Here is a 21,592-nt window from a genome sequence, read left to right on the forward strand (position 1 = left end):
TTCTCTTTCCTTTCCCTCTATTCCATACAGGGCCATTAGAATCCACTCGATATCTGGGTTTTTACCTTGTTTAAAAAAATGTTATTTATTAAATATCTTCAAAGATAGATAGTCAAGTAGAAGAATAATCATATTGTATATACATGATTATTTTCTTCGTTCAGTGCAGCCTGATTTTTCATTCCCTTTTATTCCTAGCAACCTTTCTTCCCAGCGTCCACAACAATACCCTCTGTCCCAGAAAGGTCCGAGCATGAGTGTTCCTGTGCTTTTCTGCACATGTGTACCGAGACTTAGACAGGAGGACCTCAGAGATACTGTGGGTTTGGTTGCAGACCTCTGCAATGAAGTGAATGTCACAAAAAGCAAGCCAGATGACTATTTTGGACCTATAACATTAGATTTACGTTATTCTGTAGTCCTTTAAGTGTGCAGTAGCATTAGGTCTTTAAAAAAGTATAATACTTAATTTAATCTGAGCTTACAGCAAGTCATAATCACTGGTCACAATGAAAAAGTTTGAGATATTCCAAGAATCACCCAAATGTGACACAGAGACAAAGGGAGCAAATGCTGTTGGGAAGATGGTGCCGACAGACTGGACACGGCTTTGCCACAAACCTTCGATTTGTGAGAAACACAGGGTCTGTGAACATGATAAAACGACGTATGCCTGTATCTTCACGCACATACAATAAATAGGGCGGGGTTTTTTTGTTTGTTTGTTTTTGGTGGTTTGTTGTTTGTTGTTGTTGTTGTTCCTTTGGGTTTTTTTGCTGAGGTCCTTGTTTTACAAAAATGAGACTGTTATGCATACTTTCCTGCATCTTTTCTCAGCTTGCCAAAGGCCCGGAGTCCACTGGTGCAGCTTTCACATGGTCTTGGTCTTAATGGCTGCATAGTATTTCGTGATGTGCCCGATTATCAGAATACCCCTGGCCACTCGTTGGGTCTTGTTTCCCGTTTTGGCGCTGCCAACAAAGGGATCCTTGTATACCTCAGTTCTGGCTGCATTTATCTCTCACCCTATGCCTCGGCTGGCTCCTTATCTGGAAAACAGTTGCCATCAAAGCTGGACACAAGAAGCACAGCTGCCCAGGTCCCCCGCGCCCCGCTCTGTCCCAGACTACCCACGGGACACGCCGGGTTCTCGTTCGGCCTCGTGGCTGTCTGAGCTGCGTTCTCTGTAGAAGGGTTGTTCCCCTGCAGCTGCGAACCGGTGGTAGAGCCCAGACGCTGGGTCAGACCGGGGTTCAAATTATGTGTCTCCCCTACGTCCTCATACTTGACTTTCTTCTGCATTCCTGAGGAGCTTAATTTTAATGTTTGATATGGTTTTCTATGTGGCTTTCTGCTATGTAAGGAATGAGGGTTGGTATACCTGCCACCCTTCTAAATGGAAGGGTTCTGGGAAACAGAAGGCCTCCGCCTGTGGGGCTACGCATGTGGGGGCAGAGGGGCGCATGTGGGGGCAGGGGCCGCACGGAAATCTCTGCATCTTCCTCTCAGTATCCCTGGGAGCCTCAAACTGCTCTTTAAAGAATTAAATGTTGGGCTCCCTGCTCAGCGGGGAGTCTGCTTCTCTCTCTACCCTGCCTTCCCCCGCCCTCTGATCGTGCTCTGTCTCTCTCTCTCTCAAATAAATTTAAAAATCTTTAAAAAAAATTAAAAATTAAATGTTAAAAAAGCAATTAAGGGGAGCCTGAAAAGATTAGTGCTTGCCCAGGAGTTGGGGGAGGTAGAAATGAGTAGGCGGAGCCCAGAGGATTTTCAGGGCAGTGGAACTGCTCTGTAGGACCCTTTAACTCCTCTAATGGTGGATGTATGTCCTTGTGCATCAGAACCCTTCGCTGCGCAACAGCGAGCCCTGATAAGTGTGGGCTCCGGTTGCTGGTGGTGGGCTGTTGTGGGTTCATCAGTTGTAATAAATGCAGCGCCCTGGCGGGGCTTGTTGATTAAAGGGGGAAAAAAAATCTAGCCCCCACCCTTTTTTTTAGTCTTCAAGCATGAACCATGGACCCTTGCACATAGTAGGTGTTTAAAGCCCAGACTGTTTTATAGCTGTTTCTTGCAAAATCCGTGTTATCTGCTGCCATCAAAACTTGAAGCAGCCACCGACAGAGCAAACTCCAGCCCCGGAAGACTAGTTCCCAGGGAAGACGTGTGCGCGGGGGAAGTTTGGGAAGGAAAATGCCTGTAAGCTGTGACGTGGCCATCCCCCAGCTGGGTCATCTTTGAACATTAAATTCACCAGAGGAGGAAGTAGAAATTAAAAAGAGAAGCACTGATGGAAATACAGGCTTACCCCCCTCCCCAACCTCTTGAGTGCTGTGCGGGTTGCCCATGGCGACAATCTGCCTCTAGATCCCCCCCTTCCTGGTTAAATTACTAGGAAGGGCCAGAAACACAATCGCAGTGCGAGCCTGGAAGGAGCGGCCACTCCTGGTGGCTCCCTCCCGCCCTGCCTCCCTCCCTGGGCTGTATGAAATCCTACAACCACACCACCCTAATTAGCCCGAGAATGGAAGGGGTTGTCATGGCAACCGAGCACTTTTTAAAGCACAGGAATGGTGTTCATTATTGTTCAGTGTCTTTAGCTGTGGCAGAAAGGTCAGTGTGGCAGGCGTTTTCCATATGAATTTTGGCCCCAGAGCCAAACCGAAGGTGGAATGTTCCTTGGAGAGGCTGAGGATGGTGAGTGCAGCTGAACTTTTTTTGGATGGAGTGGGGGTCCCTTTTGTAATATTTTTTAGGACGTTCTAGGAACTGGTGCCAAACTAAGGAATCGTGGTGACGTTGTTAAATAGGGATTGGAAGAAAAGACGCACGGAAAAACTGGGTGGTTCAGGTATGGGGAGAGATTAAGAAAAGTCTTTGAGCGTCCGGTGATGGAATATTAAATTAGTTGGTGTCTGATGATGAAATTAACAAGTCGAGTCAGCCGGATGCTTTATTCTCTGTGTGTTTTACGTTTGCTCTGTGATAGTCTTTGTGGATGGCTGCTGCCCAGATTAGAGTCCAGATAATAGAACGGAAGCATGTTAACCGAATACCTCTAGAACCGTTGCCTCTCTCCATTTTTTATAAAGATAAGGCATAAGAGTAACCGAGGCTGATTTTTCTTATTTTTATGTTTTTCTTACTTTTCCAGGGATATTTAAATAATCAAGACTAAAAACCGGGGAGCCACTCTTTTTGGGACATTTGCCCTAATGTAGAATACTGCTGAGTAAAGACAAGTTGACCACATTGTTTGTAGAAGGAATTAAATTAAATATAAGAGAGGTCAGCCTGCAGGAGATGATATTCAGGCTGTTCCATCACAAGCTGTAGGAGAGATTGGCAGAACATTCTTCAAATTTATTCTTTGCTAGTTTGGGGAGCCTGCGGGAGAACGTGGCTTTAAGCCTAAATTTGTGTTAATGACCGCGCTTTTAAGGACTGCAAATTTAAGCCATTTTTTTTCCCCCACTGTTTAACGGTGACCTTCCATTCTCTTCTGCTCCTTTTCAGTCATTTTATTCACAGTTGTGTAGGATAAAGTACAAATTAGTTCAAGGGAATGGCTCTTTGGATTGAAAAACAAATCATTGCCCAAAAAGCCGCAAGTGGTAAGCGGCCTACTTTTGGGCTTTCCCTTGAAAGACCTTTGTCCTGTTCACACTGCCAGATTGTTCGGCAATGGCGTGGATAAGAGAACGCATTTCAGGACATGAAGTTTGGGTTTAATAATTTTTTTTTTTTTTTTTTTTGGTGTGTCTTTGGTTTGGATTTTCTGGGATTCATTTACCTAGGGGTCACCGTGTAGAGCTTTCAGCACACAGAAGATTTGACTAGATATTGAGAAAACGAGACCTCTCTTTTTGTCCCTTTTCCTCCACTGGTGTGCTTTCTCTCCCCCCCACTCCCCACCCCAACCTCACCCACCCCTTACTGGGTCCCTCTATTCTTTGACTAGAAACATGCCTTTCAGTTCCTGGAAATGGAAGTTCAAAAAGGAAATAAAGTGACATCAGATGACACTTTTTAGGTTCTTTGAAACACTGTTAAAAATGGCAGTATGTTTATGATCCTCATTAAAACAGTCAGAAATGGGAACATGGAGATTAATACTAGGAATTATTGGTCTTTTTTAAGATCTGACAATGGCGTTGTGGTTGTATCAAGAAATGGTATCGACAGTATTTACCGATGAGATGTTGTGAAGTCTGCGACTGCAGGAAAATGGAAGGGCTCAGGGGTGGCTGCTGAAGCCCAGTGATGGGTTCCAGGGGGCGAATCGGGGCGCGGGGGGTGCGGGGTGTCCTTGTTCCCTTTATCTTTTCACCATTTCTCACGTTCCAGATGCCAGAGCAGTTCGACCAGGCAGTCGTGCTGAATCAGCTGCGGTATTCCGGGATGCTGGAGACGGTGAGGATCCGGAAGGCAGGCTACGCCGTCCGGAGACCCTTCCAGGATTTCTACAAAAGGCAAGGCAGGGCTGCAGAGGTCCGCTTTCTTTTCAGAGCAGCTGGGGAAAAGGGATTGTAGCGAAAGGTGACATGGGGCGTCTTTCCGCGGCAGGTATAAGGTGCTGATGCGGAACGCAGCTGTGCCCGAGGACATCAGAGGCAAGTGCACGGCCCTGCTGCAGCTCTACGACGCCTCCCACAGCGAGTGGCAGCTGGGCAAGACCAAGGTAAGGTTACGGACAGGGCGTTCGCCTGGTGGGGGCACCTGGGGGCTCGGTGGTAGAGCGTCTGCCTTCTGCTCAGGTCACGATCCTGGGGCCCTAGGATGGAGCCCCATGGCAGGACCCCTGCTCAGTGGGGAACCTGCTTCTCCCTCTCCCCCTGCCTGCCCCTCCCCACCCACTCATTCTCTGTCTCTCTCAAATAAATAAATAAAATCTTAAAGGAAAAAAAAAAAATATTCGTCCCATCAAACTCCTGGGCGATGTTGGGACAGGTGTCCTGTGTGACTGCTAACAAATGATTTTTATGATTTTTGAACGTGGGGGACGATACGGTGCCGTGCCCACCATAGTCTTTTGTCCTCAAGACAGTTAGTGTTGTATCTGAAGTCCTTGACTTGTCAGGAACTCTGTTGTCTGAAACCTGGGGCCCGGAGTGTGCGTGCGTGCGTGCGTGCGTGCGTGCGTGCGTGCGTGCGTGCGTGTGTGTGTGTGTGTGGTCCTTGACTTGTCAGGAACTCTGTTGTCTGAAACCTGGGGCCCGGAGTGTGCGTGCGTGCGTGCGTGTGTGTGTGTGTGTGTTTTCCTTCAGGCAGTCGGCACATTTGGGCTGATGGGCAGTTCAGTTCCAGGACGTGCCGGGCAGCCTCTGACTTCAGAGAAGCGAGAGCCCAGACCCTTCTGACTGTTGGTACTCTGAATGCTGCCTGCTGTCCCTGCCCCGCTGGGAGCTGTCATGCAAGGGACTGGCCAACACTCAGAGATTTCGTAGGCTGACAAAAAGCCAGTCTAGTAGACCGAGCGAAGGTCATGTTTGGAACATGCTGGTGTGGCTGAGATGAGGCCTGGATCCCGTTTATTCCAGACAGGAGCGGGGGGGGGGGGGGTGCAGTTTGGCCTCAACAGCAAAAGTTAGCCGTCACATTGGTCGTGTGAGCTGTCCTCCTTGTATCAGGGAACTGCCGGAATCTTCCTGTGCCGTTCACTCGTTTTCTTCCCTCCACTCTGGGCCTCGTCACACAGGAAGACAGAAATGGCACTTGTCACGGAAAGGCAGGCAGCTGAGGGGTTGACTGTTGAGTGTTTGGAGGGACTCGAAAGTAAGAGGCATTCCTTATGCCTCATCCTCCTGGCCTTCCCAGTAGCAATGCAGCACCCAAAAAGTATTTTCGTTTCCACTCCTATTACATTGTTTTTAACCAGAGAATTTCTTTCTTTAAAACATGAGGGAGGGGCGCCTGGGTGGCTCAATGGGTTGAAGCCTCTGCCTCCAGCTCAGGTCATGGTCCCGGGGTCCTGGAATCAAGCCCTATATCGGGCTCCCTCCTCTGCAGGGAGCCTGCTTCTCCTCTCTCTCTCTCTGCCTGCCTCTCTGCCTACTTGTGATCTCTCTCTGTCAAGTAAATAAATAAAATCTAAAAAAAAATTGTTTAAAAAATGGGGGACAAAGGGAATCCCTGGGTGGCTTAGACAGTTGACTGTCCAGCTCTTGATTTTGGCTCAGGTCATCATCTCAGGGTCATGCTTGAGCCCCGTGTTGGGCTCAGCCCTGAGTGTGGAGGCTGTTTAATCTCTCCTGATCCCGGGGTCCTGGGATCGAGCCCCGCATCGGGCTCCCCGCCCTGTGGGAGGTCTGCTTCTCCCTGTCCCACTCCCCAACTTGTGTTCTATCTCTCGCTGTCTCTCTCTGGCAAATAAATTCTTTAAAAAAAAAAATTTTTTTTCTCCCTTTGTCCCTCCCTACTCCAGTTCTCTCTCTTGCTCTCAAAAAAAGGGGGGAGGGGAGGGCGAGGAAGGAGACTCGCTGACTGGCTCAGTCCGTTCGCACTGCTCTAACAGCACAGCACCGACTGGGTGACTAAAGAATGGATGTTCATTTCTCAGAGTTCGGGAGCCTGCAAGTCTGCAAGCAGGGTCCTCACACGGTGGTGAGCTCTGGCTCCTCTCCCTCCTCTTAGAGGGCATGAATCCCATCAGGGAGCCCAACCCTCCCGACATCATCCAAACCTAATTACTTCCTAGAGGCTCTGCGTCCGAATCGGGCATGGAGAGGGCACAGACATTCCGTCCATCACATCAGTGACAAGGATGCGGGGTCGTGTGGGGACCCTCAGCAAAGGAAAGTGTAGAATGGACCTATTCTTCTACTCTTAATTTTTTTTTTTTTTAAGATTTCTTTACTTTAGAGAGAAAGAGTTGGAAGGAGGGGCAGAGAAAGAGAGAGAGAGAGAGAGAGACTCCCTCAAGCAGACTCCCTACTGACGTGGAGCTCAATCTTGATCTCAGGACCCTGAGATCATGACCTGACCTGAAATCGAGAGTCGCGCGCTCCTCCGTCTGAGCCACCGAGGCAGCCCAGGCTCTTCTCCTCTTGAGCAGTTTCACCCTGGCAGGGATTTAAGATCCAAATATCCAACAGGGTAGTGACGGCATGCAAAGGGGTTGGGTTAGTTACCTGTTGCGGTGTAAGAAGCTACCACTGACGTACCTGCTCTAACAGCACACGTTTTAATCCCCCCACGCTATCATGGGTCAGGGCTCCCAGCACGGCCTCACCAGGGACTCTGTCAGGGTCTCCCAAGCTGCAGTCGGAGTCAGCTGCAGTTGCGTTCCCTTTTGGAGCTTGGGGTCGTCTTCCAGGCTTATGCGGTGCCAGCAGCTGGTTCTTCGCAGCTATAGGACTGAGGTCCATGTTCTCTTGCTGGCTGCCACCCAGGCTGCTCTGAGTTCCCAGAGGGCCCAGCAGTTTCTGACCACGTGATCCATCCGACAACATGGCGGCTCACGTTGTTAAGGCCGGCAGGAGAGTCTGGCTGTGGTCTCCTCAGCCGGAGTCTTTATAATTCATGTGTTCCCAGAAGCGAGATCCCATCACTTTCTCGTATCCTGTTTGCTAGAAGGAAGTCCGTTTCCACCCACATTGAACCGGGGTGTAAGTCATTGGGGGTCACCTCAGGACGTGTCCTCACAGGTTTCTAGGTCTTTCTGCCTGGAATTCTCCTCCCTCCGGTCCCCACTTTACCCCCTGTTTATCTGACTCATCCTTCCAGTCTCCGCTTAGACATGGACTTGGGCCGGAATCCCTTTTGACATTCTCCATTGCACCCTGCACGAGAAGTACACCCCCAAACTGAGCCAAGCCCCCCTCTGTCCTCTACGTCAGTCCCGTTGTGACATTCGGCCATTGTCTTGTGCCATCTTGGTGTTGCCTGTTGACTTTCTACATCACCCAGGGGACAGCATAAATTGTTCATTCTTCTACACAGTGTACAGAGTAGGAGCTCAGGCAATGTCTGGTGAGTGCTGAAAAACTGTAAGGGATGAAACGAGGGTATCACCCCTTTAGTCCCTTGGGGAAACTTTCTAAAGACAGTTCAAATGGAGCACTTGACAATACAATGTCACCTGCTCTGACTTTGTAATCAAAAAGATATGCGTTCTTTCTCAGTGGATACCCTCCTCCTATCCCGCTGCCTTACACAGTGGAGTAACACCAAATATCATGATGTCTCAGACAGTACTGGTCTCTTTGAGCTCTCAGGAACCAATCCAACTTCACATACAATTACAGTTACATTATGGAAATGAGGTCCAAGCAAGGCTTGAACCCAGGCATAGCACAGGGGACACAGAGACATGATGACATTGCCCTTCAGTTTACTATGTTCCTGGGAGAGAAGACCTCCACGTGCCACCAGTAAATCATATGGTGTCATCTCTAGGAATAAAAACACTGCTTCTCTATGAGAGACCTCACTGTGGACTGAAATTTCAGGGAAGCATTCAAGATGAGGACATCTTTAAAGAGGAGTTAAACTTTAATTGGTGACCAGTTGGAGGCAGAAGTAGGACGGAAACTTGAGAGTTGACAGAAACATTGGGAAGAAAATGTAAACATCAGAGCGTTTGAGTCGTGTCCACTAAATAGCTTTGACCTTGACCACTGTTTGACTTAGTCATACACGAGTGTGTGTTTTGGTCAGTGTTGCTGCCAGAAGGTCTTTGCATTTAAAGCCTTGACAACTAATGAACATCTGAATCTTTTGGTAGAGAAATTCCCACCACACACGACAAGGAAACGTCAACAGTGTTGTAGTCGATGAGTTAAACGCATCTGAATTAGTTGGCTCACATAAAAACACATTTAGTTCTTGGAAGGCAAGAACTCGTATCTTCTGGGGAAGCATTCCTAAAGAAGCCAGAAATCCTGCCTGAACCTCCGGTGAACAGCCCGTCCAGAACATTCTCCTGTGTGTCCCCACTGTGAGGTTGAGTTGAGGGTGACCTGGTTTTGACTCTTCCCACTTCTCTGTGACTCTGATACATTTCATTTTTCTGACCAAGTGGACTCTGTTGCCAGACCTTTTTCCCTCTGTTCTGTGGCCACAAAGCCTGCAAGAGGTACTGCTTATAAAGATATCTTCCTGGAATAATCCTTGGGCTCTTGAGCTATTGGGATAAAGATTAAAAAAGGCCAGATGAAATTGTTCATACTGTATATTGAGTTGAGTTCCCCAGGGCCGTCCCTTGAGTGGGCACTGCCCTTTGCTGAGCCACTCGACGGCACCCACTCAGGGCAGCCCTTGCCGTCACAGTCAGTCGCTGGGTCGTGCTGGCTCCATCTTGGCCACGTCCCAGGAAGATGGGGTTATGGCCACTGCTCACTGCTCGGCTGGGAGAACTGACATGGCTTTCCGTGTGTCCTTGCATGAATTCAGGGTGGATGTTCTTAAGCTGAGACGGGTCTCTAAGAGTATTCTGCTCTATTTGTTTGCCCCTTGGGTTAGTGGAAAAACATCTAGAGAATGATGGGGCAGTAAATTTACTAGGCAGGGCAGAGAGCTCTTTGGGATGGGCATGAAACTTAACACTAAAGCAGGTATTTCTCTGATTCCGATTCAAACGGAGACATTCTGTAGACTTCCAGAAAGGTGAGACATGCTCTTCCCTTCATAAAGCTATTTGCTCGTGAGAACTGGTATTTTGTTTTGTGAAAGCCCCACCACCATCATGCTTCCCCAAGATGTGACTTTTGTCCTTTTAAATACTCACCAGAGCTACAGCATTAGAGTAAGATCTTTAATGCTGAAAAAAACCTCAAAGAAGTTTAAATACTTCTTGTAAGTCTAGTCTTGATGAAAACTGCTTCAGAGATTCCTAGTTCTGAAACTTTTTACTATTTTCAAATAAATAAGCTTTATACTTGCCTTTTTAAAAATTATTTATTTATTTTGGCCAAAGAGGCATCATGCATCAGTAGAGCCTGTAATTGCAACTATAGGAAAAGAGTTGTATGAGAAACTTTTCTAGGGGAATTATTTGTGGTAGAGTTTGCAAGTGCTCAGGAACCCAGAGCACAAGGAGGTAAACCTTCTGTGAGTCACCTGGTGGTAGGATTCTTTATTTGCTTTTTTTGCCCAAATGTCTTGGAAGAGACAGAGCAGAGTGTTTGGGAAACTGTGCTACTAAGAAAACAGAACGCATCATGATTGGCCAGAATGACTGACAGAAGCATAAATCAGAGCATCATGAGTGAGCGAGAGTGTCCGTTAGCTTCCCGCCCACCACCTCCGAAATGCATCCAGGCTGACCGTTCATGGAAAAGCACGAAAATATTTTGGCACTAGTTTTTCTAGGAAATCATTCAGAATTTCTCATGCAGGCAGTAAATCTGAAATTATAAAATTAAAAGCTGGCTTGATTGAGGGAAGGTCTTAATGTTTTCACATCCTTTCAAATACTGGGAATTCTGATACAGAATGCCAATTAGCAAAGACAGTTTCCTTATTTAGTAAGCATAGGATTGAGGCGCCTGGTCCCAGAAATAGGCCAGCAAATGGCTATGATCTGTTTTGTCCCCATTCTGGCATTCTTGTGAGGGTCAAACTGAGATGAAGCAAAAATGGTTCAATTCTCATTTTAAACTTGGTTTTCAGAGATACATTCGTTTTGTTTGTTTGTTTGTTTTAAGATTTCTTTATCTATTAGAGAGCATGAGCTGGGGAGGGGGTGCGGGGGCTGGGGTGGTAGGAGACAGAGGAAGAGGGAAAAGCAGACTCCCCTCTGAGCAGGAAAGCCTGCCACATCTGCTGAGCTCCATCCCAGGGATCGCGACCTCAGCCGGAGGCAGACACTTCACTGACTGAGTCACAGGTGCCCTCAGGATTACATTCTGAATGTCATTTTTTTTTTTAATGTGCATTAAAGTTTTTGAGGCCAAGACACCGTGATCGTAATGACTTCCCAGTCATGCAGAGAGAGTTTCCATGCGCTATTAAAGTAACATAAAATCCAAAGTTCCTGAATATTCTTCCTCCTCCTTCCCTTTCCTTCTTTCCTTCCGTAACATAGGGCATCTCTCTGTTCCTTGTGACTCACACTGTATGTGGGACTGGTGCTGGTCCGTAAACTATTTGTCCCACTTAAGTGACTGTAAACTTTGATGGCAACTTCATGGTCCTCTGTGCCTGTTGGAGCTAATACCCGCCCCCCCCCCAAAAAAAGGCAGGGGGAACTTGTATTTTCTATATCTTTGCTTTTTATTCCTAGCAATATATTTTTACTGTATTTTTCAAATATCTTAGGACATGACAGCTGGAAAGTTTAAAAAAAACAAAGCAGCCCTCCCCCACAGGGAGCTGGAGAACCACTGTTGTCCTTGGAAATGTGTTTGGAGCACATTTGCGGAGAGAGAGGCATGGCCTCCAGAAGCTGTCTCGGACTCAGAGAACCTCCTGTTACCAGCCACGTTCTTGGCTTCTGATGCCTCCCTTTCCCCCGGCCAGGTCTTCCTTCGAGAGTCCCTGGAGCAGAAACTGGAGAAGCAGCGGGAGGAGGAAGTTACGAGGGCGGCCATGGTGATCCGGGCCCACATCTTGGGCTACTTGGCACGGTAAGAAGCACACCGAGGGGAGACCTCCATCAGACCTGGACGGAGGTCAGGACCAGGCTGTGGAGAGTCTCAGGGCAGCGCTCCTAACTAGCAATGCCAGATGCCCAGTGGGCTTGACCCGGGTGGAACGTAGGCAAGGGTCGCCTGATGTCTCCAGTAGACCAGTGACAGGAGGGGACAGGGCAGAGATACTTAAGTTGTTGACCCAGTTCCTCTGTGTCATGGATTGAAGCCGGGCAGCCTGGCTGTTGACTTGGCTCTTGGCCTGTTGGGTCCGCAGAGGGCTCCCCTCTCCCGTGTTTGCTCAGCGAGGCGGCTTCTCGCCTTGTGAGCTGGAGCTCTGTCCGTCTCTGCGGACCCACCTGCTGCGAGAAATCGTTCCATTTTCTGAAGTACAGGACTATGGTGCTGTGGCCTTTTTTTCTCCCCCCTCATGAGGACAGGACACTGCAGCAAATCTTGTTTGGTGCTGTTTACAGTCCAGCCCCTCCCAGGACTCTTCCAAGTCAGCATTAAGGGTTATGGACTTATTTAGTTTCAGCCAAGATAATGATAAGGTTCTTGCTTTAGTTTTGTGTGTTCTTATGCTTTTGTTTTCCTTCCGTTTTGTTTTGTCCACAGGGGCCTCCTGTCCGCTCCTGCCGCTATAATGAGACGTTCAAAACTTGGCCCTTTTCTTTTGTCTTACAGCATTAATGGAAACTCATTGAAGAGCTCAGAGCCTCATTCCCTCAAAAACTATCCTGTTCTGCTTTTGTTTTCATTTTCAGAAAGCAATACAGAAAGGTCCTGGACTGCGTGGTGATCATACAGAAGAACTACAGAGCATTCCTTCTGAGGAGGAGATTTCTGCACCTGAAGAAAGCCGCCGTGGTTTTCCAGAAGCGACTCCGAGGTCAGATTGCCCGGAGAATTTACAGACAGCTGCTGGCGGAGAAACGGGAGGAGGAAGAAAAGAGGAAACGGGAGGAAGAGGAGAGGTACACTAGCTTTCCTGCTCGGATGAGGCAGAAGGACACCTTGTGAGTTACAAGGTCAATTTCCGTTCTTGCAGCAAGAATCCCCAGGGGATACTGCAGAACCTGCTGTTTGAAACATTACCTCTTGGTGGCTTGGACATAAAATTCCTTGGATATAAAATTCTAAGTTCTGTGCATTTAATTCATGCACAGAATGCGTAATTGACCAGAAGTCTCTAACCTTGTTGTGTTTAGCAAAGTTTTCTTTAAAAAGGTAGCTCTCCCTTGGAAATGTGCTTTCGCGGTTGTGTGTGGTGTGTGTATGTGTGTGTGACATTGCTTTTGGTTATCTTCACCTCCTTTTTCCTTTACACTTTTAGAGAAAGAGAGAGGGCACAAAGAGAGGCTGAGCTCCGCGCCCAACAGGTAAGCATGCCCTTGACCCCGTGCTATCTCGTTTGCCCCTTCCCTTCCCACTTCAAACACCCGGGTGAAAGGATTCAAAGGGAAAACAAAGTGTAAAGATACAAGAAGAAAGATTTTGAAGGCGATGTTGCTGATGCAGCTCGTTACCATTGAGTAAAACTTTGTGAATGTGTAAGGTTTAAATGTGAACCCGGACAGCAGCATCTCTGTGAAGCCGCCTGACCGCTGTGTTAGTTCGCCTGCCCTAACATAGTACCACTCAGCCTGCGGGAATGAAACAAAAAAGTGTTGTTTCACGATTCTGGAGGCTACACACCCACCCCTCCCCCCCCCCCCCACCCCCCCCCACCCCTGCCCTGCTCCAGGGTGAAGGTGTCAGCTGATTCACTTTCTCTCCAGGCCTCTCTCCTTAGCTTGGACGTGGCCACCTTCTCACTGTGCACTCCTGTGGTCTTGCCTTTGTGTGCGTGCCTCCCTGGTGTGTCTGTGTCCCGATCTCCTCCATCTGCCAGGACTCCGGGCAGATGGGGTTACAGCCCACCTCGTGGTCTTACTCTAACATAATCCCTTAAGAGCCCTGTCTCCAAATAACACATTCAGTGTTCTGGGACACCGGGGCTTCAGTATCGGTTCGGAGGACGGGGCACACCGTTCAGCCCATAGAGAGCCCATCTCCGCGCAATTCTTCATTGCGAAGAAGCAGCGATGCTCGTCCTGGTGCTGGCGACCCTTGCTGACCCCTCCCTTCCTCTCCTGCCCAGGAGGAAGCCGCCAGGAAGCAGCAAGAGCTGGAAGCCTTGCAGAAGAGTCAGCGGGAAGCGGAACTGCGCCGGGACCTGGAGAAGCAGAAGGAAAACAAGCAGGTGGAGGAGATCCTCCGCCTGGAGAAGGAGATCGAGGACCTGCAGCGCATGAAGGAGCGGCAGGAGCTGTCCCTGACCGAGGCGTCGCTGCAGAAGCTGCAGCGGCTGCGGGACGAGGAGCTCAGGAGGCTGGAGGACGAGGCGTGCCGGGCGGCGCAGGAGTTCCTGGAGTCGCTCAACTTCGACGAGATCGACGAGTGCGTCCGCAACATCGAGCGCGCGCTGTCGGTGGGCAGCGGGGAGCGCGCGCTGTCGGTGGGCAGCGGGGAGCGCGCGCTGTCGGTGGGCAGCGGGGTGTCGCCCGAGCTCGAGGAGCCGGCGGAGGGCGCGGGCGCCGAGAAGCCCAGCTTCAACTTCAGCCAGCCCTACCCGGAGGAGGAGGTGGACGAGGGCTTCGAGGCCGACGACGACGCCTTCAAGGATTCACCCAACCCCAGCGAGCACGGCCACTCGGACCAGCGAACGAGCGGCATCCGCACGAGCGACGAGTCGTCGGAGGAGGACCCCTACATGAACGACACGGTGGTGCCCACGAGCCCCAGCGCGGACAGCACGGTGCTGCTGGCCCCGTCGGAGCACGGCTCGTCCCCCGGGGAGCCCACCTACTGCATGCCCCAGGGCGGCGGCGGCGGCCTCCCCTCCCCGGACGGCGACTACGACTACGACCAGGACGACTATGAGGACGGCGCCATCACCTCGGGCAGCAGCGTGACCTTCTCCAACTCCTACGGCAGCCAGTGGTCCCCGGACTACCGCTGCTCCGTGGGGACCTACAACAGCTCCGGGGCGTACCGCTTCAGCTCGGAAGGGGCGCAGTCCTCCGTGAGTGTGCCCCGCGGGGGGCGGGGGAGGGACGGGGCGGGAGCAGGGGGTGGTGGGGGCAGGGGGGACGGACCTTGTCTGTGATCCGTGCCCCGGGGCCGCCGAGATTTCAGAGTCCGGTCTTGAAGAGGATCCGAAACCCTTTTTCTGGCCAAAAGCAATCGCGTTAGTAAATGGAGCCTTGATATGCACACAGAGCCCAGAATCGCCCAAGAAAACAGGCACTGTAAATGGAAACTCAAGCCCTGTCTGTCATAGCTTCCCAGCAGGTGGGGAATTAAGGCCCGCCCTAAATTAGAACTGGAAGGGCCAAGGGCACACCGGAGAAGGAGAACCAGCGTTCCGGAGGCCTCACGGTCTGCTCCCCAGCCTGTTCTACCTGCGTCTGTTCTTCTTGATGCCTTACCAGACACGCTCTCCGGTCCATGGGCTTATTTATAGTTGACTTTGATTTTTCCCATTGGCTGTGCATTAAATATCCCCTTGATTTTCTGAGACTTGAAGGTATTTTTTATCATAGTGATTTAAAGGGAATTAACTCTTGTATGGTTTGATTAAAATTCTACCCTTGAACAGTCATGTTTTTAGCACAGCCTTTGGATAAATAAGTGTGTCTCACGGGGTATCCATTCAATGGATCATTTGACCTTACGGGTCAGTATTTTGTAATTCTTGACCACCCTGTGTTGTGAATGGTGTGAATTCTCGTGTTGCTTCCGTCAGATTTATATTTTTCAATGTTGACAGATGCTGGGCATTGTTTTTGCTTTTTCTGTTTGGCTCACGGTTGGCTCTCTCCTTCTTGTCCAGTTTGAAGACAGCGAAGAGGACTTTGATTCTAGGTTTGATACAGATGATGAACTTTCTTACCGGCGGGACTCTGTGTACAGCTGTGTCACCCTGCCTTACTTCCACAGCTTTCTCTACATGAAAGGTAGGACCCGTGCCCCCAGGGCGCCTGGCGGGGGGAGGTAGAGTAATGGACCGCTGAGGTTTGGTGTTCACTGAAGCTGACTGAGGGAGACCAGGAAGGACCCTCCCCATGGCTCACCTGGTGTTAGTTCCTCTGCGGTGAATGAGGGACGCCATGGCTGAGAAGATCATACCAGGCAGAACGCTGCTCAGACTCTCAGCATTAGGGCAGAGGATGTAGCCACTGTCGACATCTTCAGGCCCTGCCGCTTCTCTGGCCGCGCCGTCTCATTTCTGTGCTCTCTTCCTTCTTCCTACACCTCCTCCTCCCCTCCCCCAAGCACACTTTTCCTTTCCTTTCTCTCTCTCTCGCACACATGCTTCTGCTACAGTCGCTGTAGCCTGTAATGATGGTCAGCCGCACCGTTCCCTCCCACAGGAGCGTTAGAGAACCTAGAAGGTTTCCTCTGCATGGGAGAAAAGTAAAGATCGGAGACAGGGGTGCACCTTGCCTTGGCTGCTTCTGACACCTGCTGTCTACCCCGCACTTCCTGACGAGGATTTCGGTTGTGTATTTCGACAGCTGTGAACCTTTGTCTTTTATTGGCTCTTAATATTTAAGGGCTTCAAAGCATGCTCCTTTTAGAAAGGAACTTAATTAAGACCTTTTGGTCCTGCCTCATTTGTGTCCTCAATTCTGACTTCTATTTTATTTTTTAAGGTTTTTTATTTGGGTGGGTGGGGGTGGGAGGAGCAGAGCGAAAGGTTCTTAAGCAGGCTCCACGCTCAGCGTAGAGCCCCATGCGGAGCTCAGTCTCACGACCCCGAGATCATGACCTGAGCCCAAATCAAGAGTTGGACACTTTAACTGACTCAGCCTCCCAGGCGCCCCTCAACTCTGACTTCTGAATCGGTAACAAGGACCATGAAAAGCCAGTGTCGTCACCAGGTTTTGGTAGGAGTTTCCCATGGATCTCTGAAAGAAAGGTCTGCCTCGTTTCTCGCACGGCTCCAGGCTGCCTGAGGGAGAGGGTCCAGATCTGCGGGACGGGCAGGGATAACCAGAACCATCATCCTGCGGATGATGCCCTCCACGCTGCCACTTCTGCTTTCCTTTCCCTTCCCATGGCTCTGCCGGCTGGTTTGTCTTCCTGACTCTTCCTCACTTTCTTTTCCGCTGCCATCTCTCCTCATTGGCTTTGCCTTCTCTTCTGTTTCCCTCCATGAAAACGTTTTCATTCTGTGTTCCCTTTCCCTGTGTCTTCCGTTCTTTGCCTTTGCTTCTCTCTCCTACTTGCATATTTATCTTTTCTCACAGCCCTTGTCCTCCCTAATTGTCTTCCTGTTCTTCTTTGCTTACATTTTTCTTTTCATTTTTATTTGATTTTTTTCTTTCTTTCTTTTTTTTTTCTTTTTTGGCTGCTGCCCCAGCGCCTACCCCCTATATTCAACATCAGGCTAGCTACAAGTAGCCGGTCACTGGTTTGTCAAAGGTCTGCTGTTCTCAACCCCAGATCCCCAAGGTGCTCAGGGAAACCCTGCCAGGTTTCAGGGAAGATCTTCCTATTACCTGAAGTCATTGGTTGGTGGAAGTTCTTATAGGAGTGCTAGAATGAAAAAGACTGAAAAATTCGAACTGAGTAATCAAGGGTCCACTAGACTACTCAATAAAAGCAAAAATTTAGTCACAAATCGTAACTTGACCTAAGAACCATCCAATCAAAGCATTTTAAAATTTTTGTCATGCATGTCTCAGAATAAATATAAGGTTTTTTTTTTAAGATTTTATTTATTTATTTGACAGAGATCACAGGTAGGCAGAGAGGCACACAGAGAGAGAGAGAGAGGAGGAAGCAGGCTCCCTGCGGAGCAGAGAGCCCAATGTGGGGCTCAGTCCCAGGACCCTGAGATCATGACCTGAGCCAAAGGCAGAGGCTTTAACCCACTGAGCCACCCAGGCACCCCTAAGCTTTTTATTAGTAGTATTTCCCCCACCCCAAACTTAATTCTAGTTCCCTAAGTTAGCTTTAGAAGTCCCTATAAGTCACTCCGATAATGGCATTGATTTATTACATAATTGTCTGATTAAAGCAAGTAAGATTAGAAAAAAATATATATTCAAAGCATTAAAATCTTAAGATTGAAGCATTCAGAACCCAAGGAGGTAAACAGGTGAGTTTTTGGCAAACTCCTCTGAATGAAACAAGTGGCTGTATGCATGTATCACCTTCAAATCTTTGACACATCATCATTTACTCTTTAATAAAGTATTTATAAAGTTGTGACCAAACATGCCAGAGAAACCAATGATAAAATATAACCACCAGATTATATTCTATGAGCATAAATGCATTTTCAGCAGCTTAATAGTTTCCTTAAAGGGTTTGCAGTTAGGAAATTAATAGCTTTGATCGAATTCTCTAAATGATGATGTATGAAGGGAGCACCCAGAACTGGAGACGGATAGCGGGGTGAGTCTTATTCTTAACTTAAGAGCAACAGTGAAAAATATCCAGGTGATGACTATGGCGATTACGGGTATAATCTGTATCTTCAAAACAACCGTGAATAGCCTTGATCATTTAAAACCGTGTTTTTAATCAACACAGAACTAACATGCAGTGTTATCTTAGTTTCAAGTGTACGACATCATGAATTAGTACTTGCGCACGGCGCTCGGTGCCCACCACCAGAAGCCTCATACAATGGCATTAACCTTTATTACCTGAGACAGTGAGATCATAAATGACTTTGTACTGCAGTTTCCTCTGGGCTTGTTTTTGAGAAACCCAGATTAATAAGGGTAGCCGTTGGCAAGTTTGTAGTTTGTTAGGAAACCTCCCTGGAGTGTTGCGTGGTCCCGGACTTCTCAGCCAAGAGAGCAAACAGTGCTTTATTTAGGTTTAAGAAGGGGCAAGGCGGGGTGGGGGGGTGTCGGGGGGTGTCGGGGGGTGGGGACAGCATCTGGATGGCTCAGTCAGTTAGATGTCTGCCTTCTGCTCGGATCATGATCCCAGGTCCTAGGCTCAAGCCCCCATCCGGCTCCCTGCACAGTGGGGAATCTGTTTTCTCCCTCGCCCTCTCCCCCTGCACTCTCTCCCTCCCAGAGAAAGAAAGGGCATCGGTGTGTCCAATGAAAGCAAGTGCCTTTGCACACCAGACCCCAAATAGTGTTGTCATTGCCTCATGTGTTTCAGTGTGAGGTTTAGCTCTCTAGTCACTGAAGCAGTCATTGAAGAAATTAATCCGAGAAGGTCTGTCTTCAAGTTATCTCTAGTCTGGGAAAGAGAGCGTTTTCTTTATTCTTTCGGGATCCATGTTCACCTGTGCCTTATTTTTAGGACTGGCTGATCAAAAAAAGTAACTCATCTCTTTATAATAAGTTACTGAAGTAGATTCCTTGTGCTTTAGTGGATTCGTTAAGAGATTTTTTGATTGATGGTGGTTATAATGACCTCTTTGACCGACCTTGGGAAATCTAGAATCCTAAGATAAAGTTATCTGCCAGAAAAATGTTAGAAGAATTTTTAAAGATTTTGTTTTGAAGTAATCTGTACACCCAGCATGGGACCTCTACACCCAACTCCGAGATCAGGAGTCACATGCTGTACTAACTGAGCCAGCCAGGTGTCCCCTTAGAAATATTTTTTATCTTATAAAAGATATATGTATATCCTTGTGTTCTCTCTCTTTCTAAAAAAGTTTTCTACTAAATAAATTACAGTTAATTCTCATTTTTAAGGCCCAGTCACAATTTAGTTGTTTCATGTTCTAAATATTACACTTTTGACAAACAATTTTCAGATGATACTTTTTTTGGAGGGGAAAATGTATTTACCCCCCAAAAGCTCTATTTTATCTTCTTATGGAAGTTTTAGGTCTTGTAACCTCCCCCACCCCCACGCCACCCATTAACCAAATAAGGAAGTAGGAATGTGTGTGTATAAACTTTGACACTGTTGTAAACTAATGTCTCCTCTCTGGGGCATTTGGAGATAAGCAGGATCCATTCCCGCTGAAATGGTCACACCCTGTGGCTCTCGAATCATCCCAGGTCTATAGTGTTGGCTTGGGATTTGTGTTTCTGTCAGGGCTTCCCCAGGATTTCTCAGCTGAGTAGGAGCTGCTTTGGAGATCAGGAAGGGACAGCATTGCTGTGTAATCAAACCAAGCCTGGGTGGGATCTCCCCGCCACCCCCCTGAACACAAGCCAACAGGCGCCATGCTTTGTCGAGGGGTATCTGGGGCTGGGGCCGGGGTGGGACAAAGTAAAGAGGATAGGCTGAACCTTAAGACCCTCGAGTGATAGGGTCCCGCAGCGTGACTGACTTCTCAAACCCGTCCCTCCCCGATCTTGGGGCACAGGTGGCTTAATGAACTCCTGGAAGCGCCGCTGGTGCGTCCTCAAGGATGAGACCTTCCTGTGGTTCCGCTCCAAGCAGGAGGCCCTCAAGCAAGGCTGGCTGCACAAAAAAGGCGGCGGCTCCTCCACGCTGTCCCGGAGGAACTGGAAGAAGCGCTGGTTCGTCCTCCGCCAGTCCAAGCTCATGTATTTTGAAAACGACAGTGAGGACAAGCTCAAAGGCACCTTGGAAATCCGGACGGCCAAGTATGTTGACAGACCCTGGAGGTTGCCCATTGGGTGGTGCTCTGGGGCTGCTCGGTTGTTCATCTCGACGCCTCCAAAGCCACCTGGCCTGCGGTCTTCAAAGCAGTGGCTTGTAGTAGGTGTTGAGTGCGTCCCAATCATTCACTCGAGCCAATCGAATTGTTACGGGACCTGGGAAGGGTCTTTGAACCATTTGCTTCTCGAGGTCGCGTTCAGACCCTTGGCTCTCGGTAAGGTGCCCGCTGGTCCTGGTGGGGGTGCGATTGGTTGTGCGCAGGGACCCTGCGAATCTTCAGCAGTGGGTTAAGAACCTATTTCTCCTCTTATTGGTCAGCACACCACAGCAGATGGCTAAGGTGGAACCAGACTGCCCGTCTGGAGGTGTTGGGTTTTTCGCTTTAGCTTTTGAGGTGTTACTGACATACAGCACGTGAGTTTCAGATGGACGGAGGAGTGACTCTGCCTTTGGGTGCGTCGCAGAATGATCACCACGGGGAGTCTAGTTAACATCTGGCCCCACAGACATTAACACATGTGTTTTCTGGTGATGAGAGCTTTAAAGATCTACTCTCAGCACCTTCCAAATCGGTGATACTATATTCTTAACTGATTCTCTCATGCAGTACATGGTGGCTCCAGGACTTATTTTGTAACTGGAAGGTTGTAACTTTAGACCACCTTCATTTTGTTTTTTAACTTTTTGAGTACCCTACACCTTAGAGATGTTTTTTGAAAGGAATCCTTTGTTTTTTACCCACATGGTATATTTGAGCCATTGTTGTTCCCAGCAGTGCGAGGAACAGAACCGGGCTTTGAATTCAACACACCCCTTTTTTCTGACCCCCTTTTATACAACCAAAGCACTGGACTATTTAGGACCTTTATTTGAGTTAAACATTTAAGGTTTGCAGGAAATTGTTGGACTTAGCGGCAGCAGGGTAACTTGATACTACGCATTAAAGGTTTGGGGATAACCCGTGGCCATGACTCCACTCAAAACCAAGCAATCACCATATTTAGAAAATGGGTAAAATAAGCTTTGAAACAGAAGAACTCCTGAAGTCATGAGATCTGAAAATGGAGTGTGGTTTCTAATCAGCGTCGGCAACTGTAGAACATGATTTATTAGAAAGTGTGGGAGGTCAAATAAGGAAGGTGTTCTAGGCATTTAATTTTTAAGGGCAAATAATGAGATGCAGACAGCAGAGTATCGGGCTCCTCCGGGCTGCCGCTTGGGTTTCTCAGGAGCCCATGCTCCATCCTGCACGGGTGTGAGTGGGGGGGGCAGTGAGATTAGATCCTACAAGAAATCTGCACAGCGTGACACAGCTTCAGCCTCTCGCTCCGTAGAAGGCTCCCCCACAACTGCCAGGTAGCTCGTAGGAGGAGGGCAGAGACGGAATTTCACTGGTGGAAATTAGTATATAATCCTCGTGC

At 48.7% G+C, this 21,592-nt stretch overlaps 1 protein-coding gene across 2 annotated transcripts in view; it reads left to right on the forward strand.

Annotated features, from left to right (window-relative positions):
• The window catches only part of MYO10 (myosin X), a 212,994-nt gene that overhangs the window by 168,592 nt on the left and 22,810 nt on the right, over window positions 1–21,592 (forward strand). For both annotated transcript variants that reach the window (XM_032337728.1, XM_032337727.1), the window contains exons 20-27: window positions 4,345–4,469; window positions 4,564–4,678; window positions 11,458–11,564; window positions 12,335–12,544; window positions 12,904–12,949; window positions 13,711–14,634; window positions 15,445–15,568; window positions 19,912–20,155. In XM_032337728.1, coding sequence (XP_032193619.1) covers window positions 4,345–4,469; window positions 4,564–4,678; window positions 11,458–11,564; window positions 12,335–12,544; window positions 12,904–12,949; window positions 13,711–14,634; window positions 15,445–15,568; window positions 19,912–20,155 — 1,895 coding nt within the window. The remainder of the gene's footprint in view (window positions 1–4,344; window positions 4,470–4,563; window positions 4,679–11,457; window positions 11,565–12,334; window positions 12,545–12,903; window positions 12,950–13,710; window positions 14,635–15,444; window positions 15,569–19,911; window positions 20,156–21,592) is intronic.

This window comes from Mustela erminea, chromosome 3 (genome assembly GCF_009829155.1).
Source record: "Mustela erminea isolate mMusErm1 chromosome 3, mMusErm1.Pri, whole genome shotgun sequence".
Classification (NCBI taxonomy): domain Eukaryota; kingdom Metazoa; phylum Chordata; class Mammalia; order Carnivora; family Mustelidae; genus Mustela; species Mustela erminea.